Here is a 23,996-nt window from a genome sequence, read left to right as displayed (position 1 = left end):
ATGATTGCTTTGGAGCTGGTTTCAAAGGAAAACCCACAATATCTCGAGGTGGACGCAGAGGAAATGAGTCTGAGACTAGGCGTGAAGCCTTCATTTTGCTGTCTAACAGGTGCCAGACCAGACATCTGCAGGTTTGCGAGAGCCGGGGGATAGTAATGCTGCCATAGGCCACTACTCAACGCCGTTCCTGCGGTGACTGAGTGATGGAAGGGCCAAAGGAGGGAGGCCAGACTCCGGGCCCGGTTCGCTTCACAGTACGGAGAGTCCATCGAAGCTGTGGCACGGAACGAACTTTGCAACTCTCATCACATGCCGTACTCCGTTCTCAAGATCCCGCTGATGTCTGGTAAGAGGCGAAGGGTGTCTATGTCCCGTTGTGTCTGGCCGACCAAGGCGAATTGGGCGTTTCCCCGTTTACCTCTTCAGCCTCGGTCACGGACATACCGGTAGAGACAGAAGGAATTGGGGCCACCAAACTAGAAGGTTCCTCTGCCGTACGCGGTGCCCGTAGCTCGTAGGCAACAACATCGGCTGCGTGAAAGCGCCTTTGAAGATGTCCTTGGTCAGGTCAGATTTTCTTACCTGTTCAAGGGTCTTGAAAGCGCGTTGGTCTTAGGCCGCCCCCCGACCTCCCAGCCTCTCCGATTTCGAGCTATAGCCTGATGATGTGCGTGTTGAACGCATTCAATGAGTCATGGGCGCAAAAGGCAACTTACTGAGGAGCGGGCTGTGGCCACCCCCGATGTCTCCTGATCTTCTAACTTCGAGTAAATGAAAGACACAGGCTCTGCTGCCTTGTCGTCCGATCCGGACACGTCCATCAATGTTCGGCGCCGGCAAGCGAAGAGTCGACCCTTGTTCGCTTCGTTCTCTCCGTGTCCGAGCACGTGGCGCTGATGGAGCCTGGCCTGGCCTATGTGCTAGACTCTTTGAGGCCAGAGCAGGGGGGCAGTGAAAAAAGGACAGGCTCGAAGGTAAAAGTCCCTTGCGTTCCTTGAGAAATCCTGCGAGGGGAGTTTAGTTAGTTTTAGTTACTCGCAATGACACGGAGTAATCGGAATCGAGGAGGAGAAGAGAAGAGTTGGTGGAGGGGCCGCTATTGCGTGATTCCGCCATCGGAGACGGGATAGTTTTCTACACGGGCCCAGCTCCATATGGAAAGAAAGGGCCAAAAGACATAGGAGAGGAAAGTAAAAGAGGAAAATATGAGTCTGACGGCGTTGCCTGATCTGCGGGAATCAACAGGTTGGACTCCCTTACTATTACCTCGTACCATGGCGACATATAGAACAGAAATTTTTGCTAAATTCAACAACCAGAAAAGGGGGCGGCTGCAACAAGTCCTAGATAGTCATGCCATGCCATGCCATGCCCTGGGGGCTGCTCGTTCAAGATGCTGCCTACGTACATGATGGGAGCCAGGAGGTCCGATAATAGTAGTGATTAATGGGGATGCAGGTACATACATACTACCATCAATGGGTGCTGCTGTTCCTGTAGTTGCAGCAGGTCGGATGCCGAAGCGCCGTTGGCCGGTTTATGTAAGGGAAGGATCCTAGGAAGGGCTTGGGAAGGCTAATAGTGGCTGCAAACATACTAGGTATGAGAACCATGTACTCCGTATGGGCCGACTAATCCCCCCCTATAGTAAACTAAGAAGGACCATCAAAACCTTCCTTTTGGCAGCAAGGGTTGAAGGGGCCACGACTTGCACCTTTCGGCACGCAGGAATGGCTCTGAAGGCCCATCGAGAGTGATCCTCCTCCCTCGGGACCTACAAATTCAGTAGTCCATATTTTGAGGGCGGAAAGGAAGAAAAACAGATGGATTGAACAGGGGGCGAGGGAGAAATCAGGCTGAGGCAGTTTGAAGGAGCAAAAAGAACATCCCCTCCCCGACATGGATGGGGGAAAGAAGAAGTCGCGATAAGAGGGGCACGTGGAATTCCAGAGTACAGACGAGGTACAGAGCACTGAGCGCGCTGTAAGGCCAAACGGCGATGCTCCTGGCGCCTGAGCCTGCATAGTAGTGGATCACAATCCACACCCATCGCGTTACTTTGCTCTTGTGGTATGTTCGAGTAGACAGACTGCTGTGCGTTCTAGAGAAGGTGGGTATCTTGTGCGGGTGGAAAGAAAGAGTTGGAAGGCATTGAATCCCTCTGCCATCCTAGGCCCCTCGTAGAAGCGCGTGCCGTCTGGGCTGGGAACGAGGCAGGGACGGAGGGACCGTCTCTCTTGATTGCCAATACCTTCACACAGTATCTCATGTGGGATTCCGCCCTCGATCGACAAAGGATTCAGATTCACCGAGGAAGCAGACTTCGTCGCCGAGATGGCAACAGATAGCTCTGTCGACCGATTGAAGAAGGTGGCATCTAGTCCCCACATCAAGAGACAAATACCGCTCCGTCCAAACACGCTCCCTGGGATTGTCCTCGGCAGCAACGTTTGACGTAGGAGCAAATTGCCGTGTGTATGCATGTTGTAAGCACCTAAAACAAACGGCAGCATGCAGAGAGGCAGCATGGCGTTGCAGCTTGCATCAAGGCTTCATACCGTTCTAGGTAGGAAAATTAGGATGTCTCTGACTTGGGATGTTAAGGAGGCAACCTCGAAGACACGGAGGCCGAAGTGGCATACACCATTCAATCTGCTTGAGTTGTAGCTGCTGGGAGTGGCCGGAACATGGAACTAAAGGCAGGGTACTCGGTATAGTAGTAGCCGATAAACGTAGTGGCTGCATATTGAAGGGGGGACATTGGGAAAGCGATCTTGGGGCGAGACAGCTTAAAAAAAAAAGCGAAAGAGAAGCTTTTCCACATGTGGTGTTGCATGATACGACCCACGAAGCACGATTTGCCAGTTTTCCTTCTTGACAAGAAATCTATGCGATGGAAAGCACGTGTGAGAAGCACTGGTAGGTGTGTCAAGGTGCAGTCCTGAGTTGCAGGTCGTATCGCTCGCAAAAGAAAGTTGTTGCTGATGTCAACAATGGCAATTCTTTCCTTATGCCATGCTAGGCCGTGGAAATGGAATCCGAGGGATCTGGATAGAAGCCCTAGCCTCCTGGGGGGCTAGCTTTGAGTGCCCTTCGAGCTCCAGCGAAGATCGAGCAACATCGTGTCGAGGCGAATGGCGCCGGGCGTCTCGGCGTGTCCTATGGTACTGGGTACATAGTCTGTGTGACGCGACTGATCCCAAGCTGAATGGGCGGCACAGCAACAGCACGTCATAGAATGCTCAAAGTCGTCTAGCGGACCTGGCCGATCTCGAATCGATCAACACCCCTCTACCTTCAGTAGGTATCCGAACCGCCTGAGCATTAAAGACGCTCCATTTGCAGGTGCTAAAGTGCTGCCAAAGGCTTCGGAAAGATTCCAGAGTGCGATCAAGGAAGACTTAGAAGGAAAATACTCGTAGAGGTAATAATGATGTGCTCGCTGTTTTGCCGGCACGCAAGTTGATTCCACCAGGGAAAAGGTGGAATAGGCAATGGATCGGCTTCTGCAACAGATTTCCACTGTGGAGTCCAAGCATCGACACCTACATACCCTCTGTAGAAAGGACGCCCCCGCAGATAGTGGATGGAATGAAGAGCATTGGATGGGCGGAACGGCGCTCGTTCGGCAGATGTTGTATCGTCATTGTTTCATTGAGGCGTGCTCCTTGGTTAGGGATGATATATCCGTTGTAGTATTGGAAATGTGGGCGATACTCTCCTCTTCGTGATAGATCGTCGTGACCATCGCACTCCGTATGCTACAACCAACCGAACTAGGCACACCAGGGCCGGACCCGAAACCCAACTGGACATCCGGTTCGGTTCGATGCAGGACGATTTTGCTTGTCCTTCGACTTGCTCTTTGTTATGCGTACAAGTGTGTATCTCTTGTATTTTACCATGTCGTCCCCAACGTGGGATTGATATTGTAGCAGCGCCATACCACAACTCGACAAAGTTGCGGCTGCAAGGTGACCGGTCCTGGTCCTGGTCCTCGTCGAATGCACCAGTTCGATTCTGGCCACATGATCAGTCCCAAACGCATTCAGGAATGCCATGTAGTGAGGCGGTCCGTAGGGCAAGCAAAGACAGTTAGTTGTACACCTTCCTCATGTGTCCCAACTGTCTATGGAGATCACCTCAAGACTGATGGCTGCCAGCGCACGAGACCGTTACGTCGATTACTGCATGATTGCAAAGACTGGACATGAATTCCGGTGCGCAGCAGGACCGGTGGCAGACATCGTTACACCCCAGCAAACCACTCGCATACTTAGTAGCCACTGCATGTAATTCAGTGCATACGCTTCTGGTGTCCGTCGAATCTCCGTCGGACGCAACATCTAGATAGAATAGTCGTGTTGGACGCGCAACACTGCTGAGGCTGATCGCTCGGTCGAACATGTTTTGTCTCGCCGACTCTGCCTCCAGCAGGGCACTTGGCTTACAGCTTTCCAATATATCCAGCCATCAAATTTCTCACAGCAAATAATTCGGAACAGCAGATCATAACAGTGAGGGATCCCGAACAGGGATACTTTGCAATAATGAGGATTTATCGGGGCCTGGCAATTTGCCTGAGATCCCCTGCACCAGGTAGACATCCCGGCATGGTCCTCTTGGGCCCTCATAGCCGAAATTGTGCTTGGTCTCGGCGAGCAGGCTTCCCCAGAATTTCTGGACGCCACGACTGTAACTGGTGGCTGCGCTAAGGCGCGTTGCCTCCATTGGGCGTTGTTTCAAGACGGCGCCTTTTCGCCGTTTCGCCGACGCCAATCTGTTGTTTATCAACTGCCGCCCACAGACGAGACCCGAGGTGCGCCAAACGAAGGCGGGGGATGTCGCTGCCATGGAAGAGAGGGCCGAATGCAGAGTCTTGGCTTGTTCTAAAGTCGTGCTTGGAGTCGTCATCACTGCACCGCTTTGAGATGACAGCAGATGGGAGTCTCGGGCGACCGTGAGTAATTGTAGACACGCGTGACCCAAGTGTGGCAAGACCAAAGAGTTTTTTTGCTCGTCTGCGAGAAATAGGTGCGAATCTACGGAGCACTACTGGGTACTCGCTGTTCTGCTGCGGACTTAGGTGAGGGCACATCCGCATCTGCCCGTGGACCGGTGACGTGGAGAGTGGTATCCTTCCAATTCTCCAGAATTGGATGATCCATCATACTAGGCATCTCTGTCCTCCAGTTGGACGCGAGTATGCATCCGGGCATGTACCTATGGGGAGGCGCTATCACGACCAAAATGACTGAGTAGATTCAATCAGAGCGAGTCATCTGGTCGACTTATGCGCCACAGACCAGCGGCAGGTCACCGTCAAGGAAGCAATTGTGCGACGAAATAGTCTCCAGCCATGGCGAATTGCGCAAACACTGGGAACTTCCGGAGTAATTCGTCCACCTCGGCACCAGGCATTGAAAATCCCAAGACCGCCAAGAGGGGGAAGCCACAGAACACATCATCAGAGAAGTGGTGGTGGTGATGGTGGTGGCGGCTGGCCGCTGCATAGGGCACTCGGTACCCAGTACACTGGGCAAAACTGGGTTACTTGTACCGAATAACAAGAAGCGAGAGAAAGTTGGGGCTTCTACGTACCTCGTACTGGGTAGAGCAGCCCTGAACAGAGCGCTCCTGGATGTTTGGCTGGTGCGACTGGTGCCGCTGGAGGGAGCTGGAGGGAGCTGGAGGCAGTTTGTGCAAAGGGAAAAAAAAACAGGTCGGCAGGTCGGAGGTCGGCGAAAGGCAGGACCGATATACCGACGCTAAAAACCTTAATCTGGGGACACCTCGAAGCTGAAGCAGCCAATTACAGCCGCCGCACACAACATTTCACTGTGTACTGGGTACCTCGTAGGAGGATGTAGCTCGTGCTGCGACGATGTACTTGGTACCTCGTACCTCGTTCCAAGCATATTGGAGGACGCGGCGATCAACACCTCTAACCTGGTGCTCGTTTCACTTGCTCAAACACCACTCGACAACCTTGTCGACGAGATGCACATCAGTCTCTTCCTTGTTCTGGAAACAAGCACGAACAAGGCACGGACAAGTCGCTACCTGGGTACGGAAGTCCTGCAACTGTAAGTATTATCGAGCATTCTGAGACCAATGTCCGTAAAGCGCATCTTGTTATGCTACTTTTTATGGTTGCGTACCAAGGACACCATGGCCTGATGACCCTCCGTGACTTCTAGAGTAAGGACCGTGGCAGATTGGTGATGCCTGTCTACGAAGGTCCGCCCCAGATTACAGAATGTACTGTACGGAGCACTGTAGCCCGAACCACCCAATCGCGGCTACCAGCCGCTAATCTCGGCCTCACTGACGCCATCAAACAGTCTTTACAAGCACCTAGGCACATACGAATAGGTGGAGATGCATACGGAGTACGGGCGCTTCTCATGGCACTCAGAACAGTAGCTACTACTTGGTACAGTACCGGGTACCCAGTACAGCCCAAGTCGCCACGATGCGCAGTGAGTGCATCATTGGGCTCGGATGGACTGTCTTTGTTCAGAGGCACCTGCAGCGCGCATCACCCGGGAGTTTGCGCATTTTGCTGCTGATCAAATTGCCGATCGGCGAGCCCTTGAGGCTTTTCAGGGCACTGGAAAGCCACGAGGAGGGCCAAAAGCAGCGCCTCCACCAGCTTCTGTCATTTGAACCGCTTTGGACAGGCATGACGCTTGGGCTCAGGTCTGTCGCAACCAGCCCCAGGCGCGGAGTGTCCAGCTACACAATCGATTGGCATCTGAGGGGGAGACGAGTCATCAGCCATTCTTTGTGAGCGGACGGTTGCTGAGTCGCTCACCGAATCGGCATGTACCAGTAGGAGCGAAAGAGTGCAGCGGCTGACTGGGCTGAAGGCAACCCAGTTCATGACTTGTTGCAGCATGCGAGGTGGGAGAGCCGTGACTCGGCGAGGGCTGTTCTTTGGCGCTGGGTAAGAAAGACGGGACTAGGCCGTGCAGGCCCTAGGGATGCTGCGGCACGACGGGGTGTGCGTACCTGCCATCCTGGGCGTTGACGCATCAACAAGGGGGCTTTCACTTTGAGCCGAGCATTTGGAAAGTTTGTGCTCTGGGCCAGGGGGGGAGCAAGGATGGAACAACAGGTGACCAGGGTCACGACGCACAGTGTGGAACCACGGCGACTGTGGGTTCCGTGTCACCTGGGTTCAAGTCGGTGGAAACTGGAAACGCCAGGGCCGTTGGCTGGCTGCGTCAAACTGGGAGGAGGAATGCTCGAGACTTGGGCTGGCGCTCGCCACAGGCGATGCCATGATCCAGTGCTCTCTCCATCTGCCAGATGCGCAGTCCCATGGGCTACCAGGCCGCGCAAACAACTGTGGCGACCCTTGACCCTGCCCATCAAACCCCAAAACGGTTGCTTCGGTAAACTCCCCCGTTTCAGTCCCAGCATAGATATACTTCATCTACCGCCCTTCATGTCCCTTACCCAGAGTCTCTTATACACACATCCGCCCATCCACCCATCCACCCACCCACACGTTCCTTTCCATATACCAAGAGCGGCAAATATTGTTGCATTGACAAAGAATTACAAAATCCTTTGTCTACCACTTTGCTGATTATTCATATTCGACACCCACCATCATCACCATCATCACCATCACCGAAGCACGCTGACTGTATTCTGCTGAGCGAACGCATTACCCAAATACTGCGTATACCCAAACCAGATACGGCTCACACCTGTTGTCCTCTCGACCCTCTATATTAGTCGCCATCTGTCCCTGACACATCTAGCGACAATGGCAGACTACGACTACCCCCAATCCCCGACCATGTCACAAGACAGACATATGGGCTCGATGGCCGCAGCCCTCAGATCGAGGTTGGAAGACCTGCCTCAATTGAATATGGCAAACTTAGGCACACACTGGAAACGCACATCTCTTGAATGTCCCAATTCCGCATCCTCATCTCGTTCTGCATATTCATTCAGCTCCCGACTGTCGGAAGATACCGACGCTACAGACCTCACTGTCACACCTACAGCCCGCTCACGCGCAAGCACGTTTGACAACATGGAGCATATGCCTCCGCCTATCATCCCGGCAATCCCATGCAAGCCGCCTCTGAGAGTCGTCCTTGGTACAGCCTCAGTAGGCTCACACTTGTCACCGCTGGCAAAAATCACCACCGTCGAGGACGCTCAGAAGTTTGTCAACCTGTTCCGTTCAAGAGGCTATGCGGATATCGACACCGCCAGAGCATACCCAGTTGGTCGTGGTGGCTCTTGCGAGAAGCTTTTGGGCGAAGAAGCACTCCGACTATCCAAATGGGCCAACGTTTCCACCAAGGTCTCAAGTTTCATGCCCGGGTCCCACCGAGCCAAGAATATTGCTTTGAGCATCGACAGGTCACTGGAAGCACTGAACACCGACACCGTAGACGTCATGTATCTGCATGCTCCTGACCGAGCGACCCCATTCAAGGAGACCTGCGAGGCCATGGACAAGGCCTACCGCGAAGGCAAGTTTGAACGCTTTGGTCTCTCTAACTACTCTGTCGAGGAAGTCGAAGAGATCGTACGCATCTGCGAAGAGAACGGCTATGTGAAGCCTTCCGTCTACCAGGGGCAATACAACCCCATATGCCGAGGTGGCGAGGAACGCTTGTTTGAGGTCCTTCGCGAGCACAACATTGCATTTTACGCTTACAGCCCTTCTGCATGTGGCTTTTTCTCCAACAAAGTTTCACGGGCGTCGACAAGGGACAAGAACAGCCGATGGAACATCGCCTCACCTCTGGGTGCCAAATATGCCGGCGATTACTTCCAGGACCCGCTCTTTGCCGCCGCCGAAATTGTTCGTCAACAGGCAAGAAAATTCGGTATCAGTGGTCACGCTGCCGCCCTTCGATGGACGACCTGGCATTCTCAACTCGGTGCCGAGTACGGCGACGCTGTCATCGTTGGCGCCTCCAAGCTTTCACAACTAAAAGAAAATATGGACATCCTTGAGCAAGGGCCCCTCCCCGAGCCTCTTGTCGAGACGTTGAACAGTGTCTGGGAAGATGTCCGCGCTCTCGAAAAGGGTCCCCGCTTTTCCTTTGTCTAACTGTATCACGACTTTGAAAGGCTACGAAACAGACATGGCAAATTTACGGAATACATGGAGAAATGGGTGTGGTATACGGCGTTGCTTTTTCGGAACACAAAAACTCCCCGGTTCAGGGGTCCTTGTTCCTCTCTCGGAAAGAATTTTAACTTTCTATCATGATCCCTCAAGTGCTGAGTTGGATCTGTTGTCTTTGTTGTTGCAAACGTCGTTCCTTTGGAACGTTTTTTGATTGGATATGTTACCTTTGATGTGTGATGATACCCAATGCAGCTGTATGTTATTCTGAGAAACAGCATGGAAAATGTCTCTACCGGTCTCTGGAAGACGCAGGCTATCGATTATGGGGGTCGAGCTTACGGGCTCCTAAAACCCATGTGAGACCCCAAGACGATCTGGAAGGTGTATCAAAATATAAGATACGCCCACGTCTAAGTAGCAAAATGGAAAAATCTATTGGATCTCTGCAATTCACCATCCTTCTTCCAAAAATGGCTGTCTTTGTAATTCTTCCACCCCCAGCCTTTTCTGATGCAAGTGCTTACCATGCACGGCTCGCATAACAATGGGGGAAGGACGGTTGGTTTCTTTTCGAACGCGCTCGACTTCTTTTGCAGCGGATTCATATTGGCCAACTTCACTTTAGTCGCGGCGGCTGACTTGCTAACCCTCCCAAAACGCAGCAAATGGAACCTCCACCTGGACACGGCATGGCTAGCTTCTGTCGACATGTACTGTAAGGTGTACCTGTGCCACAAAAGAACTCATCCATTGGCTTCCAATCGCCCACCATGGTAGCCGACTTTGATTGGGGCTGTTTTCTTGCAGGCAAACCGTGAGCAAATCAGTTCCACCTGGTGTGGGCTTCCATCCACACTCTCGATGCGCCCAGTTGCATACCACGAGGGCAAGCTGGGAGCAACCAGTGCCGGAGAGAACAAGGCGACACCTACTTACCCAAACCAGGAAGTAAGATTTCTCTCTCGCCTGGTGTCTTTCTATCCCCCCCATAGTAAAAGGTCCTCGTTTAAACACGGCAGGTCAGAAGGTCAACCATCCAGCTTGGGGACCAAAGGGGGCAACCGATATTCCAAGATCGTGAGGGGTTGGATTTCCAAATGGCCGGTTTCGCACCGGAGCCCTTCTCTGGCTCAAGTTGGTGAAAGAAGGGCGTCGAAAATTTTTCAGAGGGCTTGCCAACCTTCTCGAGGCGGATCGCGGGGCAACAACCGCTGGAGAAGGTCTCTTTGAGTCTCCAGCGGTCCAGTGGCAGCGTGAGGAAGCCCACCCTTTCTTGCCTTCCAGCAGAATCCTTCGTATATCGAACAGGAAGTGATTTGCAGGCTGGCCTCCACATTGTCGACCAGGCCTCTTGCATCGACATTATCGTGCCAGACATCCGAACTTGGCTCCCACAATGGTGGTTATGATCAGGGATTAGGCCTCCCCTGGCCTCCCAACAAGAGGGAACGAATCTGCTCGTGTGACGAAGACTCCCGGACACCAGACACCAGACTTCATTTGACATTCCCCTCACACAATCCCTCGACCACTCGATCAGAAGCCTGACCTCTAAGCGGAGGAGGCAAATAATGACGCTGAGGAGCAGAGCGTTTGACTGGTCAGCAGACGACCTTTAGCAGAGCAACTTCGGGGTTCGACGTTGGGATGCCTTTGGCTCTTCGGCAGCCTCATTTGTCAATGTCGTGCCTACAACTGAGGGATGCTCTCCAAGACGCCGAATCGCCCAGCAGCTAACCATCACAGCCAAGGAAGGGATCGCGTAGACTCGACTCCGCCCCATCCACGTGGTTGCCTTGTTGTGCCGTCTTCTCCTGACAGCGACTTTTTCTCCATTCGGCGAGGGGATCCTTGACCTAAACCTTGGAAGGGTTCTGGGCTGGATCACTGGGAAGTTTCAGACTCCCTCTTCGGGGCCGACGAGGGCTGGCCCAGCGCCAGCACCTGGTGCCAAACCTCCGGGTAAACACCAAGGTTCTCGCACAAAATGTACGAGTACCGAGTCCCTTGTAATGTGGAGAATAGGGCTGAGCCTTCGCTTACAAAATCGGGCACGGTGCCACCGGTGCCAAAGCGCTCACCACTGCGTTCCACCTCTGAGTGGTTGCTTTGAGCATTCAGCAGCTAGAGCGGCAAAGCCGAACAACAAGCCACAAACCTCGTGAGTTCGTCAACCATCTCCTTTTTCAGCACTTCCCCGATGTTTAGCGCTCAGAGGGGCTTCCCGACGTGCGGACGAGGTATCAAAGTGGGCGCTCGCTTCAGGAGGTGACAGGGATGCCGCGCTGCCCCCTATCAAATTGGATTTGGATTTTTGTGGTGCTCCTATCTCTGGATTCTCTTGCATTCAAATTGTCACTCTTGCATGAGTTGTCTCGCAGACACGAGGCACGCTCCCAAGGATGCCGTTTGCTGTGGGCAGAAGAAGTAAGGGGCAAAAGGTGGCTGACTGAGTGGTGCCCATTGCCCCTTCTGCCCCTCGCATCCCCGTCACTATCGCTATCGATACCGCTATCGATACCACTATCGATAGGCGAGAACCTCGAAGCGAGTGGAACTTCCGTCTTATCGATTGCTGTCGTGATGCGTGGCGCAAGCCCCCAACATCCAATGTCCATCATCAACATCATTTGTTCCGTTCAGCCTGTTCGTGCTGTTGACGCGTTCGTTGACCCCCTTTTCCCATGTGATGACCGCTTCTCCTCCGCAGATTCTGAGACACTTCATGCAACAGCTAAAATCTGAGAAAAAAACCAAGAAACTAATGGTGTAGAAGGACCGATTTCGCTTCCATGCTGACTGCCTGGATGTAGGAACCCGTGCTAGTTGGTGAGATTCCAAAGAGCAGCGGCGTCAACTGGCACATGCTCTGCCTGAGGTTCATCGGCCTTATGATGACACGCACTGATGGTGCTGAATCCTTCCAGGCTGAGGTCAGGAGTAATCTTCTCCCCCCCCCCTTTGAGAGCATCGAACATGTCTTTGCCAATGGCAGGGCACACGTATACGCCATCGCTCACCAGTATACGTGGTGTACTATTGCTGCGTGTCTCATTCACACACCATGTCACCTGCACATCTGAGTGGAAATGGATATGTGGAAAAGTGCATCTAGGCGTTATTCCAACCGCAAATTGCCCATCAACCGTGGCGAAGGAGCTCTTAGAATCTCGGGAGGACTCGACCAGCCCTCTCACTTCCATGGGTCGCATTCGTTCTGCGCCCCTGGTTCGTCCAATGGTTGCTCACGTCGCATGAAGTATTGGAGGGGATATCAGGTATTTCCAAAAGCGGTATACACGATATTCCTGGCGCGGGACTCAAACCATGGCGATCTCATAACGTTTGCCCCAGATTATTTGTAACAATCCCAGACGGAACGCTGTCGCTGAACAAACAATTCTCCGAAAACGCCCCATTCGTTGCGAACTGCCATGTCTTCAGCACTATGACCGCAAGCCAGCTTACACGGCGATCTAAAGCGACATCTAACAGACAAGACAACAAGGCGGCTTGTGTCGAAGTGCGGCTTATCTCGCTAGTGTCTGCCCGGCCTGTCATGGAGAGCAGTGCCTGCCCTGGCGGTTGCTGTTGCTAAACATTTGCCGCAGGCAGGACAGCTCAGCTTCCGCGCCAGACGTTCACTTGGCTCGATCAACTTCTCGCCACGTATCTTGAAAGAGAGGCCACCGCTGTGTTTGTACCATGGCCTGATGGGGTGATTGCCATGGATATGCGCTGGCGCCACACACCGATCCCGTGGTGTTTTGCGTTTTGGGAAAGCAGGCGCAATGCAAACTTCGGCAGTGCTCTTCCACTAGACGCACTGACGAGCTCAGAGGAAGGATCTACCTAAGTGGCACCTTCTGGCCGCGGAATTGTGGCCCCTATCTCATGTAAGTAGGTGTGTACTAGGTGCCAAAGCCGCTGCCTTTCCTTAAATGCCCAACCTTTCATCTTGCCAAAATCCCGATGTCTGACACTGACGTCCGACATTGACAGACGACGGTGACAGAGAATGGCAAGAAAGCGACCCACAGAGGAATGCTTACGGCGGCAGGAAACACTACGACTCGGGGAATAGAAAGTAAGTCCAGCTCTAGCTTGTGTTACTCATAGAACCCAGTTAGCTGACCACATCTACTGCCATATCTGAATGAAGAATGCGAGGCTGGAACCCATTTCTCTGACCGGTTTGTGCACATGTCCCATTCAACGGCAGGTGGGTGCATGAATCGTAGTTCCTCTATCTTGCCACGTTGCCTCTCATATCATCTCACTTTTGGACAACGATTGCTTGGTCTAGACTACAAACATATTGCAGTTTGGCCAATTGCCAATGCCAACTCGATTTCTTTTCCGTTCCGAGGCCTGCACGCCAGTTATCTGGAGCACAGTGTGTCAGGCCTGCCCAGACTCTTTTTGTTTGAATCCCATCCTTTCTGAAGCGGTGATGGGTTTGCAATTTGACCACATGATTCACTGGCTTCATTTCATGCAGAGTTCGTATGGGATATGGGATATGGGGTATGGCGTTGTGCCCGTTGTTCCTGGATTCCATTTTCTGCGAGAGTTTATTCAACCAGCCTTCGACACCGGCCACTTTCCTAATACTAGCCCTTCAAGTCTGAGTCCAGATGGATTTATGTGTCGGATTCGAGTCCCATCTTCGATGCATTGGAGAAGGCCAGATTGAGAGTAATGCAGGCTCTGAAGTTGACCAAAGGCCAGGGCAGATATAATGTTACAGGGTTGATGGGGATTGATGGGGATTCCTTCAGCTTTAAAATTCGACCAAGTTGCTCACCGGCTCAAAAACGTGGCTGGCACGATGCTCTGGATCACAGGCAAAAAAGAGGATTGTACTTGCATAAGCAGTGTTACGGTTCGACGACAGTCGTCCGATGGCTAACTACCTGCCTCTGCATTTCTCCTCATGACATTCTGGCTGAAACTGTCTTGATGTCCCCTGGTGTGCTTCCCGTGTCACGGAACTCATGCCACTCAACACATGCAGGGTCGTTCTGTGCGACTGCAGCTCACCCAACATCTCTGCCCCTTCGGTAGTCTGTTACACCGCGCGTGGCACAGACCAACCTCCTCATTCCATGAAAGATGCGCAATTGTCGAGGCTGGACCTGAATCGAGAGGCAGGGATCTGGTTGGATGACGAAGCACTGAAAGGCGCAGGGACAACTTGAAGTCTGGACGGGGGCTGCCGTGAAACGAGAAAGCCGCCTCAAGCCTGCCCATGTTGGCTGGGGTATGTATTTCACTGCAGAATGTGCCAACCTCGCCAGGTCGCGTTTGAGAGGCCCATGCTGTGTTCCCATCGGCTTCTGACCGGGGGGCGTCTCTCCACATTCATTCCTGCCTTGTCCAATGCCTCCTGACCAACATCGGTATCACAGAATTACGTTCTTGCATTAGTCCGGGTTTTTTTGGCCTCTTTGTGTCCCCATTGCCACGCTCAACCAGCGAGACTGGAGAGAGAACGACCAGCCCAGGCCGGCCCAGCCCAGCCCAGCATGCGCATTTGCATCACAAGCAGGACTTCCCTGCATCAACCTCGGAGGTCAGGCACGTTTGTGGTGCCCTCCCCAGGCGTCTCTGGCGCGCTGGCTGGCAGCAACGGTATGTACGTAAGCTCCCTTTGATCAAACCCGCACCGCATTCTCCCTCAGACCATGCGCCATGCAGCCCTATCCCCAAGCCAACCAGCCCGGTTGACGCCGGAATGGAACGGAGAGAAATGGCAATACCTGAGGTGGCCACGGTGGGACAGACAAGAAACGCGGGTCGCAGCATGGCGGCACGTATCCAGCGCGCATGTGCTGGGCTAGGCGTGGTCTAGACAGAGGGCCCGTGACACCGCGGGGAGGACACACGAGGCGTGATTCCCGCGAGGGTCGGGGGGGAGTTCTGGATACGTCCGGATTGGCGAAGACCAAGATCAAGACGAAGACGAGATACCTGGACCCGATTAATCGATGGCTCCACGGATGGACAGATCGACTGATTCTCCCGCCCGGCGGAAATCATGCCTCTGGCTATAGTAGTGGGCTTGAGAGCCTCGCTCGCACGGCATAGCCAACTTAGAACTACCCAGCTAGCTCAATAGCTATGTATGGCCACTAGGAGCCCGTTGGTGCTGGCCAGTGGGCTAGCTGACCACGCAGTTACTGCTGGAGCTGGAGTTGCTATCTGGTCGCGACATACTTGCTGACATAGTTGGAGACAGGAGACAGACACCACGCCAGCCTGGTTCGATCCAATCACAAGAGTCCACCTCGGTCGGTTTGGCCCTCCTTGCCCTCCCTTACTTACCTACCGCGCTACCTACTCACTCCCTTCCTCCCTCACTCCTCACTTAGCCGGCCAGCCACCCAGCCAACCTTACCCCAACGAACAATCGATTCTACCCTTCTAAGCAGGCATCTTTCATTGATTGATCTTGCTTCCTTGCTTACTGGCTTCCTGGCAGGCACGCATACATGTCTTTCTTCAGGTAGGCTTATGTATGTTGGGGCGTGACGCGCCCAGGGAGGTTCAAATGGAAAGTGAGAAAGGGAAAGGGAGAAGGGCTCGAAAAAGGAACAGCATGATCGATCCACCGAGATTTCCACCTAATAGACTGAACTTGGTAGGTAGGTATTTTTTTTTTGGCCCTATTGAGAAGAATGAGCGACAAAAGTCGACTACAGTATCGACCTCGAGCCTTCCAACGTCCAACTCGTCCCTCGAGGACCCGTCTCTGGGTTTGATGTCCTCGCCACGTCACACCGCATCGGATATCATTACAATAACGTCGTCCCCATAGCCCCTTATGGCGCCTTTTAGACCTGCTGGGTTTTATTCCTTTTTTGGCGGTTCAGAACTCAGGCTTTCCTCGCCAAAATACTACCATGGGCCGCATCAACCAGGCCGTTGAACTGCTTCGAGTTTTGATTGGTCGTCAGGGTAACCGATTGTCCGCCCGCATTGACGACGACCTCGACGCCCTGGAAATCGGCGGTCAGTTCGGCGGCGTTGATCATGAATTTGCCGCTCGAGTCAAAGGAGCTGGCGTAAAACTGGCTGATGGGTTGTTGGTGGTTCACGAGTGGGATTTCGGCATTGACACCATGACCGGTCTGATTGTTGGTGAGTCTGAGGCGGACCATTTTGTCGAGCAGTTGTTTTGAATTGACTGGGTGAATGAAAGACTCTTGGGAACGATTGGTCGCGAGGTGTGGAAGCTCAGGAACAGGTTATGAGGAGCCGTGTGAAGCTGTCTTGGACGATTGCCAGCTTTTATAGACATCTCTCAGCTCCATCAGGCTCAGCTGATGAGGCAGAGATTTCGACGAGGAGGGGCTATATGCAGCTGAGAGCTTGGAAGCCTCGATTCGTCCAGGCCTTGCAGCCCATCGACAGGCCCAGCAAGTGGACAGCCAAACAGATGCGAGCATGTGCTTCGAGCAGTGAGCATTGAGTAAGAGCTGACACCTCGAGGGTTGTGGTTCGATCTGCATGCAAAACGAGGGGATACTTGCGCAATGCGCCAAGGTCTCGAGACACATCGAATACTCCAAAGAAATGGCTGGAGGCCCGTGCCGACGATGCTGTGAGCTATAAACAAGCATTGTCTGAATCTCGCTCTGCCCCGTGTTTCAAGATGTTTTCCATCATACCTGAGGGAAAGCCCATTGCTGTTTCTGTAACTGATACTCACCAAAGAGGCGAGGAGTCTTGGGTAGCAGAAGCATCATGTGATGGCCTGTGAAACACGCATGGGCCGAGGGAGCTCTCAGCTGAAGTGCTGTCGTGCTCACCAGAATGCGAGGATATCATGACGGCGTGCATCCACAAGGATCGTTGATCATCCTTATGTTTATTTGTTTTCAAAGGCCCACCTGACCGCCTCGCTCGCAAAGACTGACCATTGACAAGGGCCCACGGAACAGAGCCGCTGGTTCTGCCTTCAGGCGACTGGTTCTAGACCTTGCGTGGCTTCGTTGCCTCCACAACATCTCCCCGCCTTTTCAGCTCTGCGTCGGTATACAAAGCATATCATTTTTAGAATGTCTGGCTGGGATTGTCGGAGATTCCACACAGATCGTAGCCGAGAACCCAGAAAAGAAACGGAAACATCCGGAGAATACGAGAAGGACGATCGCCTCACTCCCAGGATTGGATGGAGGCTGGAAGAAAACGGAGCTGAAAAATAACATGATTAACAAGTATCAAGCAGACTTGTATGAGCACCACATATGGGTTCTTAGGGGTTGCGCCTTGCAACATTCACCTCAGCACTCTCAGCCTGAAGCATTCAGAGACACCGGCATTTCTTCAATGGGGACACCAGTCAGGTCCACAAATACCCTTGTGCTGACTTGTCACGAGTCGGCAACCATATGGTCTGATGTCCCATAGCAAAATAATCGTCCGAAATTTATCATGTACAAGGAGCGTCACTTGTGCGGAGTGGCATCGCCGGATTATTTTCTCATCAAAGAGATCCGGGGGATTGACTCCCACAAGGACCAAAATCATGCCACAAGTCACTCCATCGGGAAAGTTCGAATGAACCAAGTAATGTATTGGTAAGAGCGTATATGCCGAGCAATCCAAGACTCGAGGCAGCTGCGGCATTCGTTCGATGAACATGTTGCGCCTTGCAGTTGTGCTGTCAGCTCCACTCCCAGCCTGGGTAGGTGCGATAGTTGCCCCATTGCCGAGAAGCTGAAAACGGAGAGCTTGACGCCCTGTCAATCCGGTAGGTGCAGGTAGCAGGCGGGACTGATCGCCGTAACCGTGGAGGCCCGCACTCCCTCGCTTGCTAGATCGGCCGATGGAAGAGTTTGTTTTCGACTGTTTCCCACCTAAAAGGAGACGAGTACTGGGATCACGGGGACGGCGGCCTTGGGACCGAAGACTTGCGAGCCATCCATTATCCCTGTCCCTACTTGTAGTCGTCACAATGTCAACGATGAATAGTACTGAGGCATTTCCCGCAAGGACTATTTCCCACAAATCACAATGACATTCATTCTGGCGGCGGCTACCACACCTACTGATCAGAGAGAGACCGTAGAAGCCTGTCTATAGGTTCGGCAGTCCAAATACTCCAAATCTAACCATCCAGCCCTCCAGGCGACATGTTCCCGTTCAAGATTGGCCACATCCATTTGACGAGGTGGGCGATTTCATGTAAAGGTAGTTCTCCGGGTCTGGTGTTTCCTCCATCCCGCTGCGGATCACATCCACAGGAAGCTTCAGGTCATCAGAAGTGGCTGCTATGACGGACGAATCTGCAGGAGCAAGCCCGCCTAGATCTTTGACGACGTAAGCGTATCTCATAAGGTGAGTCCCAAGAAGATTCCACACTCCGGTCGCACCTGGGAAGAGTTGTCCCATTTCTCCAGTCTTGTAAGAACTTTGCAGCACCGTATGGCATCGATACCAAATCATTCTTTCGTGCTCTGTGTCGCGCTCGGCAGGAGGAGCACCATCTAGGCAGGAGACGCTGACTTGAGGTAGGATGAAAGGGGGTGTGAGCAATCTCGCATGAGTAGCTAGTGCGGCAGTGTTGTGAGTCGATTCAGGTTCGATCCAATGGAAGGTTGCCATCATCTGGGCCAGGTCACAGAGACGCCAGATGGGGGTAGCGACGTAGACACCTCCTGCTGTGCGAGAACGGAGCTAACATTCCCCGAAAACGACTTGAACCGTCTTTTGACCCGCGTTGATATGGTCTTGCAGCTTGTTTTTCATGAGAGAAGAAATGGTCCCAACTCGGTTGACCAGACTGGTCATGCAGGTTGGGGCGTGGTTGAAGTCTACCATAGGGTTTGGGGATCCGGTTGGAGAGTCAGGCAATGGATTGATCCGGACAACGATGACTGAACATTGCTCCCATTGGACATCATTTAGAGCATCAGGCTTTGGTGACTTGTCGTTGACATGGAGCACCCATGAAATACCCTCTCTGGAGAGGATTGGCTCGGAGGGAATTGGTTCGCAAGGGGGATGTTCCTTCATGGAAGGAGTTGTGGGTTGGGTTGAGGGTTGTGAGCGCGAAGTTACGTGAGAGGATGCCATGACGAAGAACGATACCGTTGAAGCAGAGAGCTTTGAAAATGGTTACGCACACAGGCAGCAAATGTATAATGTTTCAAGTAAGATGTACTGTTGACTGAGATGCAGTGATTTGGGATGGAAGAAGTGTAGAGAGAGATAGGATGGACAAGATATATAGCCACATCCTACCTGGGAGGCGCCTGCAGCATGAGCCATCATTGCCTGATGTATGAAGTCTTTTGAGGCAACAATGACTGAAGTGTGAGAGAAGGGAAGGAAGGCAAAAAGGGGGGGGGGTGGCGAGGGTGGTAGTTGTGATTGCTGCTGTCAACGAGGCAAGGCTCGACCTGCAAGGCTTCTATCTAGGGGAGCATTCCGGGCGACCTTCCTTGTTAGGCGTGGGCCTCCTTAGCGTCTTCCCCGCCAAATCATAACGGGCAAGAAAAGGCCCCTCAGGCACCGGTGTCTCGCTATTGGCTGAACCTCCGACCGCCCGCAAGCGCAGTGAATACCAAAGAAGATTCAAGAAGTTTTTGTGCGATTGAACAAAGACTGCGGCTCTTACCCTCACCGTGTATTTTCCTCCTCGCCAACGTCTCCCCCTACAGCAATCACCAACTCCTCAGACTCCACTACCAGCCTAAATCTGAATTCGTCTCATTCTCGCAGCCTACACCATGGCAGAAGCAAAGAGTGGTAAGCCTTACCACTCTCCCATGCGCGTCAATATAACCTGACCGACCTCTCACTGTGCAGGAAGACCGCGGGTCTACTTTGACATCACAATCGGTGGGAGGAAGCAGGGTCGTATCGTCTTCGAGCTTGTAAGTCGTCTCGCAAATCTGTATGAGGGGGCACATGAACTGACACCAATGATAGTACAACGATGGTATGATTCTCTGTCCTCCTCCTCAGATCGCCCTCTTCCACTAATATCCTCTCCAGTCGTACCGAAAACGGCAGAGAACTTCCGTGCTCTCTGCACAGGTGAGAAAGGCATGGGAAAGCAAGGCAAACCTCTACACTACAAAGGTGCGATAGACTGTACACAATGGATTCGCTCAAGACTGAGTTTGCTGGCCAGGGTCGATCTTTCACAGAGTCATCAAGGCGTTCATGATCCAGGGCGGCGATTTTACGAGGTTCAATGGCACTGGAGGCGAGTCCATCTACGGCGAGAAGTTCGAGGACGAGAATTTCGATCTGAAGCATGACCGCCCTTTCCTTCTATCCATGGCTAACTCCGGGCCTGGTAAGAGATTTGAATCTACGCATACGCCTTCCGAGTCCCAAGCTGATGTGTCCAGGTACCAATGGATCGCAATTCTTCATCACGACTGTTCCCACTCCTCACCTCGACGGCAAGCACGTCGTGTTCGGTGAAGTCATCAACGGTAAGAACATTGTGCGCACCATTGAAAATCTTCAGTTGCAGGCGGACAAGCCAGTTGGTGGCGATGTGGTGATAGCCGAATGTGGTCAGCTCGAAGGTGAGGCCTATGCTACAGCCACTCAGAAGGTGACAGATCCGACCGGCGACCCCTATGAGGACTACCCAACCGACCAGGGTGAAGGGTTGACGGGAGAGCAATACTACAAAATTGCGCTGGACCTCAAAGAATTTGGCAACAAGGCATTTAAGGCTGGAGATGTCGAGACAGGAATTGAAAAGTACCAGAAGGCGCTCAGATACCTAAATGAATATCCAGCAGCCAACGACAGTGACCCCAAGGATCTGCAGAGCAACTTGGACTCCCTGCGGTTCACCCTGCTCAGTAACTCTGCACTTCTCGCCAACAAAGCCAAGCGGTATGAAGAGGCTCAGAACTGGGCCGGCTATGCCATCGATTCTATTCCAAAAGACACCAAGGACACCGACAAGGCCAAAGTGTACTTCCGCCGCGCTCAAGCTAGGGTGGCACTGAAGGACCTGGAGGAAGCGCTCAAGGACTACGAGCACGCCGCAAAGTTGGCCCCGGAGGACGCGGCGATCAAGACCGAGCTGGCCAGGACGAAGAAGACTCTGGCCGACAGCATCAAGAAGGAGAAGGAGAGTTACAAAAAGTTCTTTACTGGCTGAGAGGCGCCGCGGAGTGGTTGCACTGCGTCCTTTGGGGCTAGCTGGACAAGATGGGCTCGGAAGTGGATACGGCACACAGGCACACAGCTTGGAGCATCACCATCGGCAGGCGTAGCTGTTACGGGTAGAAAGAACCCCGTGGTTAGTACTAGACATTCTCGGTATCTTTTTCCATTTGAAAATGGACGCGGGAACAGCATGAGTTTGAAGGCGCGGCGCTTGGTCGGTTGCTTAGGCATCGATCCGAGTTTGATTGAATATTCCAAACCCTCGAGCGGACAGTCCACAGACAGAGCTTTCAACGTGCTTTTCTCATTCTCACACGCATTATGAGGCAGCCAGTTGAGAACTCAAGTTAGACCCAGACCAACGAACAATGAACGATACATCAAATGACATTTATACCCCCTGAACATGCCCTACCTAGGTATTTCGACAGCAGAGGGTACGTGATCTTTTCCTCCGAGAGAATGTCCTCTCCGAACTGTTTTACCTTTCAACCTAGCCCAACTTTTGACGTGTCCAAATATCGAATATCTATGTCTCTCTTTTCGTGCGTTCATTCAGGATATACGGGTCCTCACGGCTGACTCCTCCCCTGTGCGTTCCCTTGCGCCAAATTGCCTGTACTCCTCCCGACCTTGATTTCCTCCCGCCACGTCATCCTCTCCTGCTTGGCCACTCCAGGACCCTTGTACACACTCCCGTACAAGCCGGTGGCCCAGCTCTTTCCCTCTATAGCTTTGTCGCTGTCATTTTGGTCGTGCTTCTTCTTCGCCGCGGCGGTATACCGTCGTCGATACCACTTCCCGTACGCCAGCAGGTAGTACAGTCTGAAACTAAGGAAGGCGAATTTGTCGTGCTCCAGGTCCTCCGGGTACTCTGCGCCCAGATCGACCGCGACCGCAATCCCCGCCATGATGGCGACCTCGTGTGCGTTGACTAGCGTCCAGCTCGCGGCGTATCGCACCCTCCTTTGGCCCTGGAGAAACATCATCCACGGCACGACGAACAGGTAATGCGTGTACGAGTGACACAGCTGATGCCACCAGTCTTTCCTGATAACCTTGCTCTGGTCAATTTCGGCGTCGCTCCACAGATGACCATCTCGATCTCGATTGAGGAATATCGTCTGGAACACGTGATCTTCAAAAGGCACCTGGTCGGGGAACTGCGACTGGTAGTTTGTGGTGTCAAAACACATTTCCAGCTTGGACTTGTCCTGGTCGTACATCTTGATGTAGTACATTGGGCGGAAATTCGTGGCCGCGAAGTCGCAGCGGGAGGACTGGTCTTTGCCGCCGAGGGTTCTGACGGCGGGAGGCTCCGAGTAGAAGTTTTGATAATGTTTTTTCATATAGGCCGAGTCAGTGTGCGTGATGGTGATGTCGTCGGAGAATTTCGCAGAGCCGAGGACTTTCCTCTCGCGCCAGGATGAGGTGGACGAGAGGACGCGCTTAGCAGTGTCGGCGAGGCAGCATAGGATGAGTTCGTCGAAGTGCTCTTCGAACGTGGGAGCATCTGGGTCGCCGCTAAGGGGGTTGTGGTGGTCGGGCGCTGGCGTACGGCTTTTCAAGGACACGACGACGCCGCTGGACTTCGAGCGGTGGAGAACCGCCACGAGTTCGGTGGAAAGGCGGACTGTCACGCCTCGCGAGACGAGATCTTTGCGCCAGGACTCGTAGAAGTCGCTGAAGTTGGGAAAGACGACCATGGGAGGATGATTACTCGCTATGCTGGCCGGGTCGTAGGGGTACCACATGCCGTAAGTCGGACTTGTGCATAGTCGCTCAAGCATGATTGAGGGGACATTGGGTGTTTCATTGCCGGTTCCCAAAAACAAGGCCACCATTGGTAAGGCGACGGTGTTGGTGAACTCTTCTGAGAAAAACCACAGCTTGAAAAAGACTTTGAGCGGAATCAAGGCGAACAAGATCTCGAACCAACGCATGAATTTTAGGGCGAAATTGAGGCGTCGTATTTCGCTCTGATGGCGGGCCAACAGGTCCGTGGGGAAGACGTTGGTCCAGAAGGTCTTGTCCTTGCCGAAGGAGACTTGGAGATTGACGGGGTCCGCGTGGTATCCCTGGCGCGCAAACATGGTCAAGGTGTGGTGGAAGATGTAGCTGCCGCCTTGAACGCCTTGGTTGAACCAGCTGGCGCCATGGCGAGACTTGTCGAGGGGACAGGAGAAGGCTTGCCCGCCGCAGTAGTCGACGGCGTCAATGAGAGTGATGTGGTATTTGTCGGGATGCTGGGAGAGATGATAGGCGGCAGACATTCTGGCGGAGGGAATTCACAGTCAGTGACTGCCCATGAAGAAGGGGAGTGAGGAGGGACACGTTACCCAGCTGCACCGGCGCCAACAATGAGAACCTTCTTGCGTCCAGCCTGATGCTGAGAAGACATTGGTTTCTGAGCCATGGACGAGGTACCGATGGAGGTCTCTCGCTCGATGTCGTGGTGGAAGGAGGTGCTGTCCATCAGCAGGACATGCGGGCAAAGAGGGAGGCCAGCAGATCAATAGGCAGAGCACAGTTTCGTGGTCATGTGTGAATGTGGCAGACTGATGGAGGGTGAAGGGTACTTGAGGGCACTTGAGGGTGCCTGAGGGTACCTGAGGGTCCCTAAGAGTCCCTCAGTATTGGTGAATGATCCGCACATTTCAGACTGCGACGTCATGACTTTGAGGAACCAGCACCAGATTCATCTCTCACACGCTCACACGCTCACACACTCAGA

General features: G+C 53.1%; 4 protein-coding genes across 4 annotated transcripts; 2 read left to right on the top strand and 2 right to left on the bottom strand.

Annotated features, from left to right (window-relative positions):
- Nucleotides 1-7,780: 7,780 nt before the first annotated feature.
- A1O5_02943 (uncharacterized protein) lies at nucleotides 7,781-9,091 on the top strand (the record flags this gene model as incomplete). Its single annotated transcript, XM_007743556.1, has 1 exon — nucleotides 7,781-9,091. The coding sequence occupies one exon, from the start codon at nucleotides 7,781-7,783 to the stop codon at nucleotides 9,089-9,091; it is 1,311 nt and encodes a 436-aa protein (XP_007741746.1).
- Nucleotides 9,092-18,262: 9,171 nt separating this feature from the next.
- A1O5_02942 (uncharacterized protein) lies at nucleotides 18,263-18,724 on the bottom strand (the record flags this gene model as incomplete). The annotated part of the gene is made up of 1 exon (XM_007743555.1): nucleotides 18,263-18,724. The coding sequence occupies one exon, from the start codon at nucleotides 18,722-18,724 to the stop codon at nucleotides 18,263-18,265; it is 462 nt and encodes a 153-aa protein (XP_007741745.1).
- A 1,127-nt stretch (nucleotides 18,725-19,851) lies between these two features.
- Nucleotides 19,852-21,254, top strand: A1O5_02941 (peptidyl-prolyl cis-trans isomerase D; the record flags this gene model as incomplete). The annotated part of the gene is made up of 6 exons (XM_007743554.1): nucleotides 19,852-19,870; nucleotides 19,931-19,998; nucleotides 20,054-20,063; nucleotides 20,120-20,206; nucleotides 20,259-20,426; nucleotides 20,482-21,254. The coding sequence occupies 6 exons, from the start codon at nucleotides 19,852-19,854 to the stop codon at nucleotides 21,252-21,254; spliced, it is 1,125 nt and encodes a 374-aa protein (XP_007741744.1).
- A 580-nt stretch (nucleotides 21,255-21,834) lies between these two features.
- Nucleotides 21,835-23,535, bottom strand: A1O5_02940 (uncharacterized protein; the record flags this gene model as incomplete). The annotated part of the gene is made up of 1 exon (XM_007743553.1): nucleotides 21,835-23,535. One exon carries the CDS (start codon nucleotides 23,533-23,535, stop codon nucleotides 21,835-21,837), a length of 1,701 nt encoding a protein of 566 aa, XP_007741743.1.
- Nucleotides 23,536-23,996: the final 461 nt, after the last annotated feature.

This window comes from Cladophialophora psammophila, assembly GCF_000585535.1.
Source record: "Cladophialophora psammophila CBS 110553 chromosome Unknown aczJe-supercont1.4, whole genome shotgun sequence".
Classification (NCBI taxonomy): Eukaryota; Fungi; Ascomycota; class Eurotiomycetes; order Chaetothyriales; family Herpotrichiellaceae; genus Cladophialophora; species Cladophialophora psammophila.
Note: the sequence above shows the minus strand (reverse complement) of the source record. Positions and strands in the feature narration are given on the sequence as shown.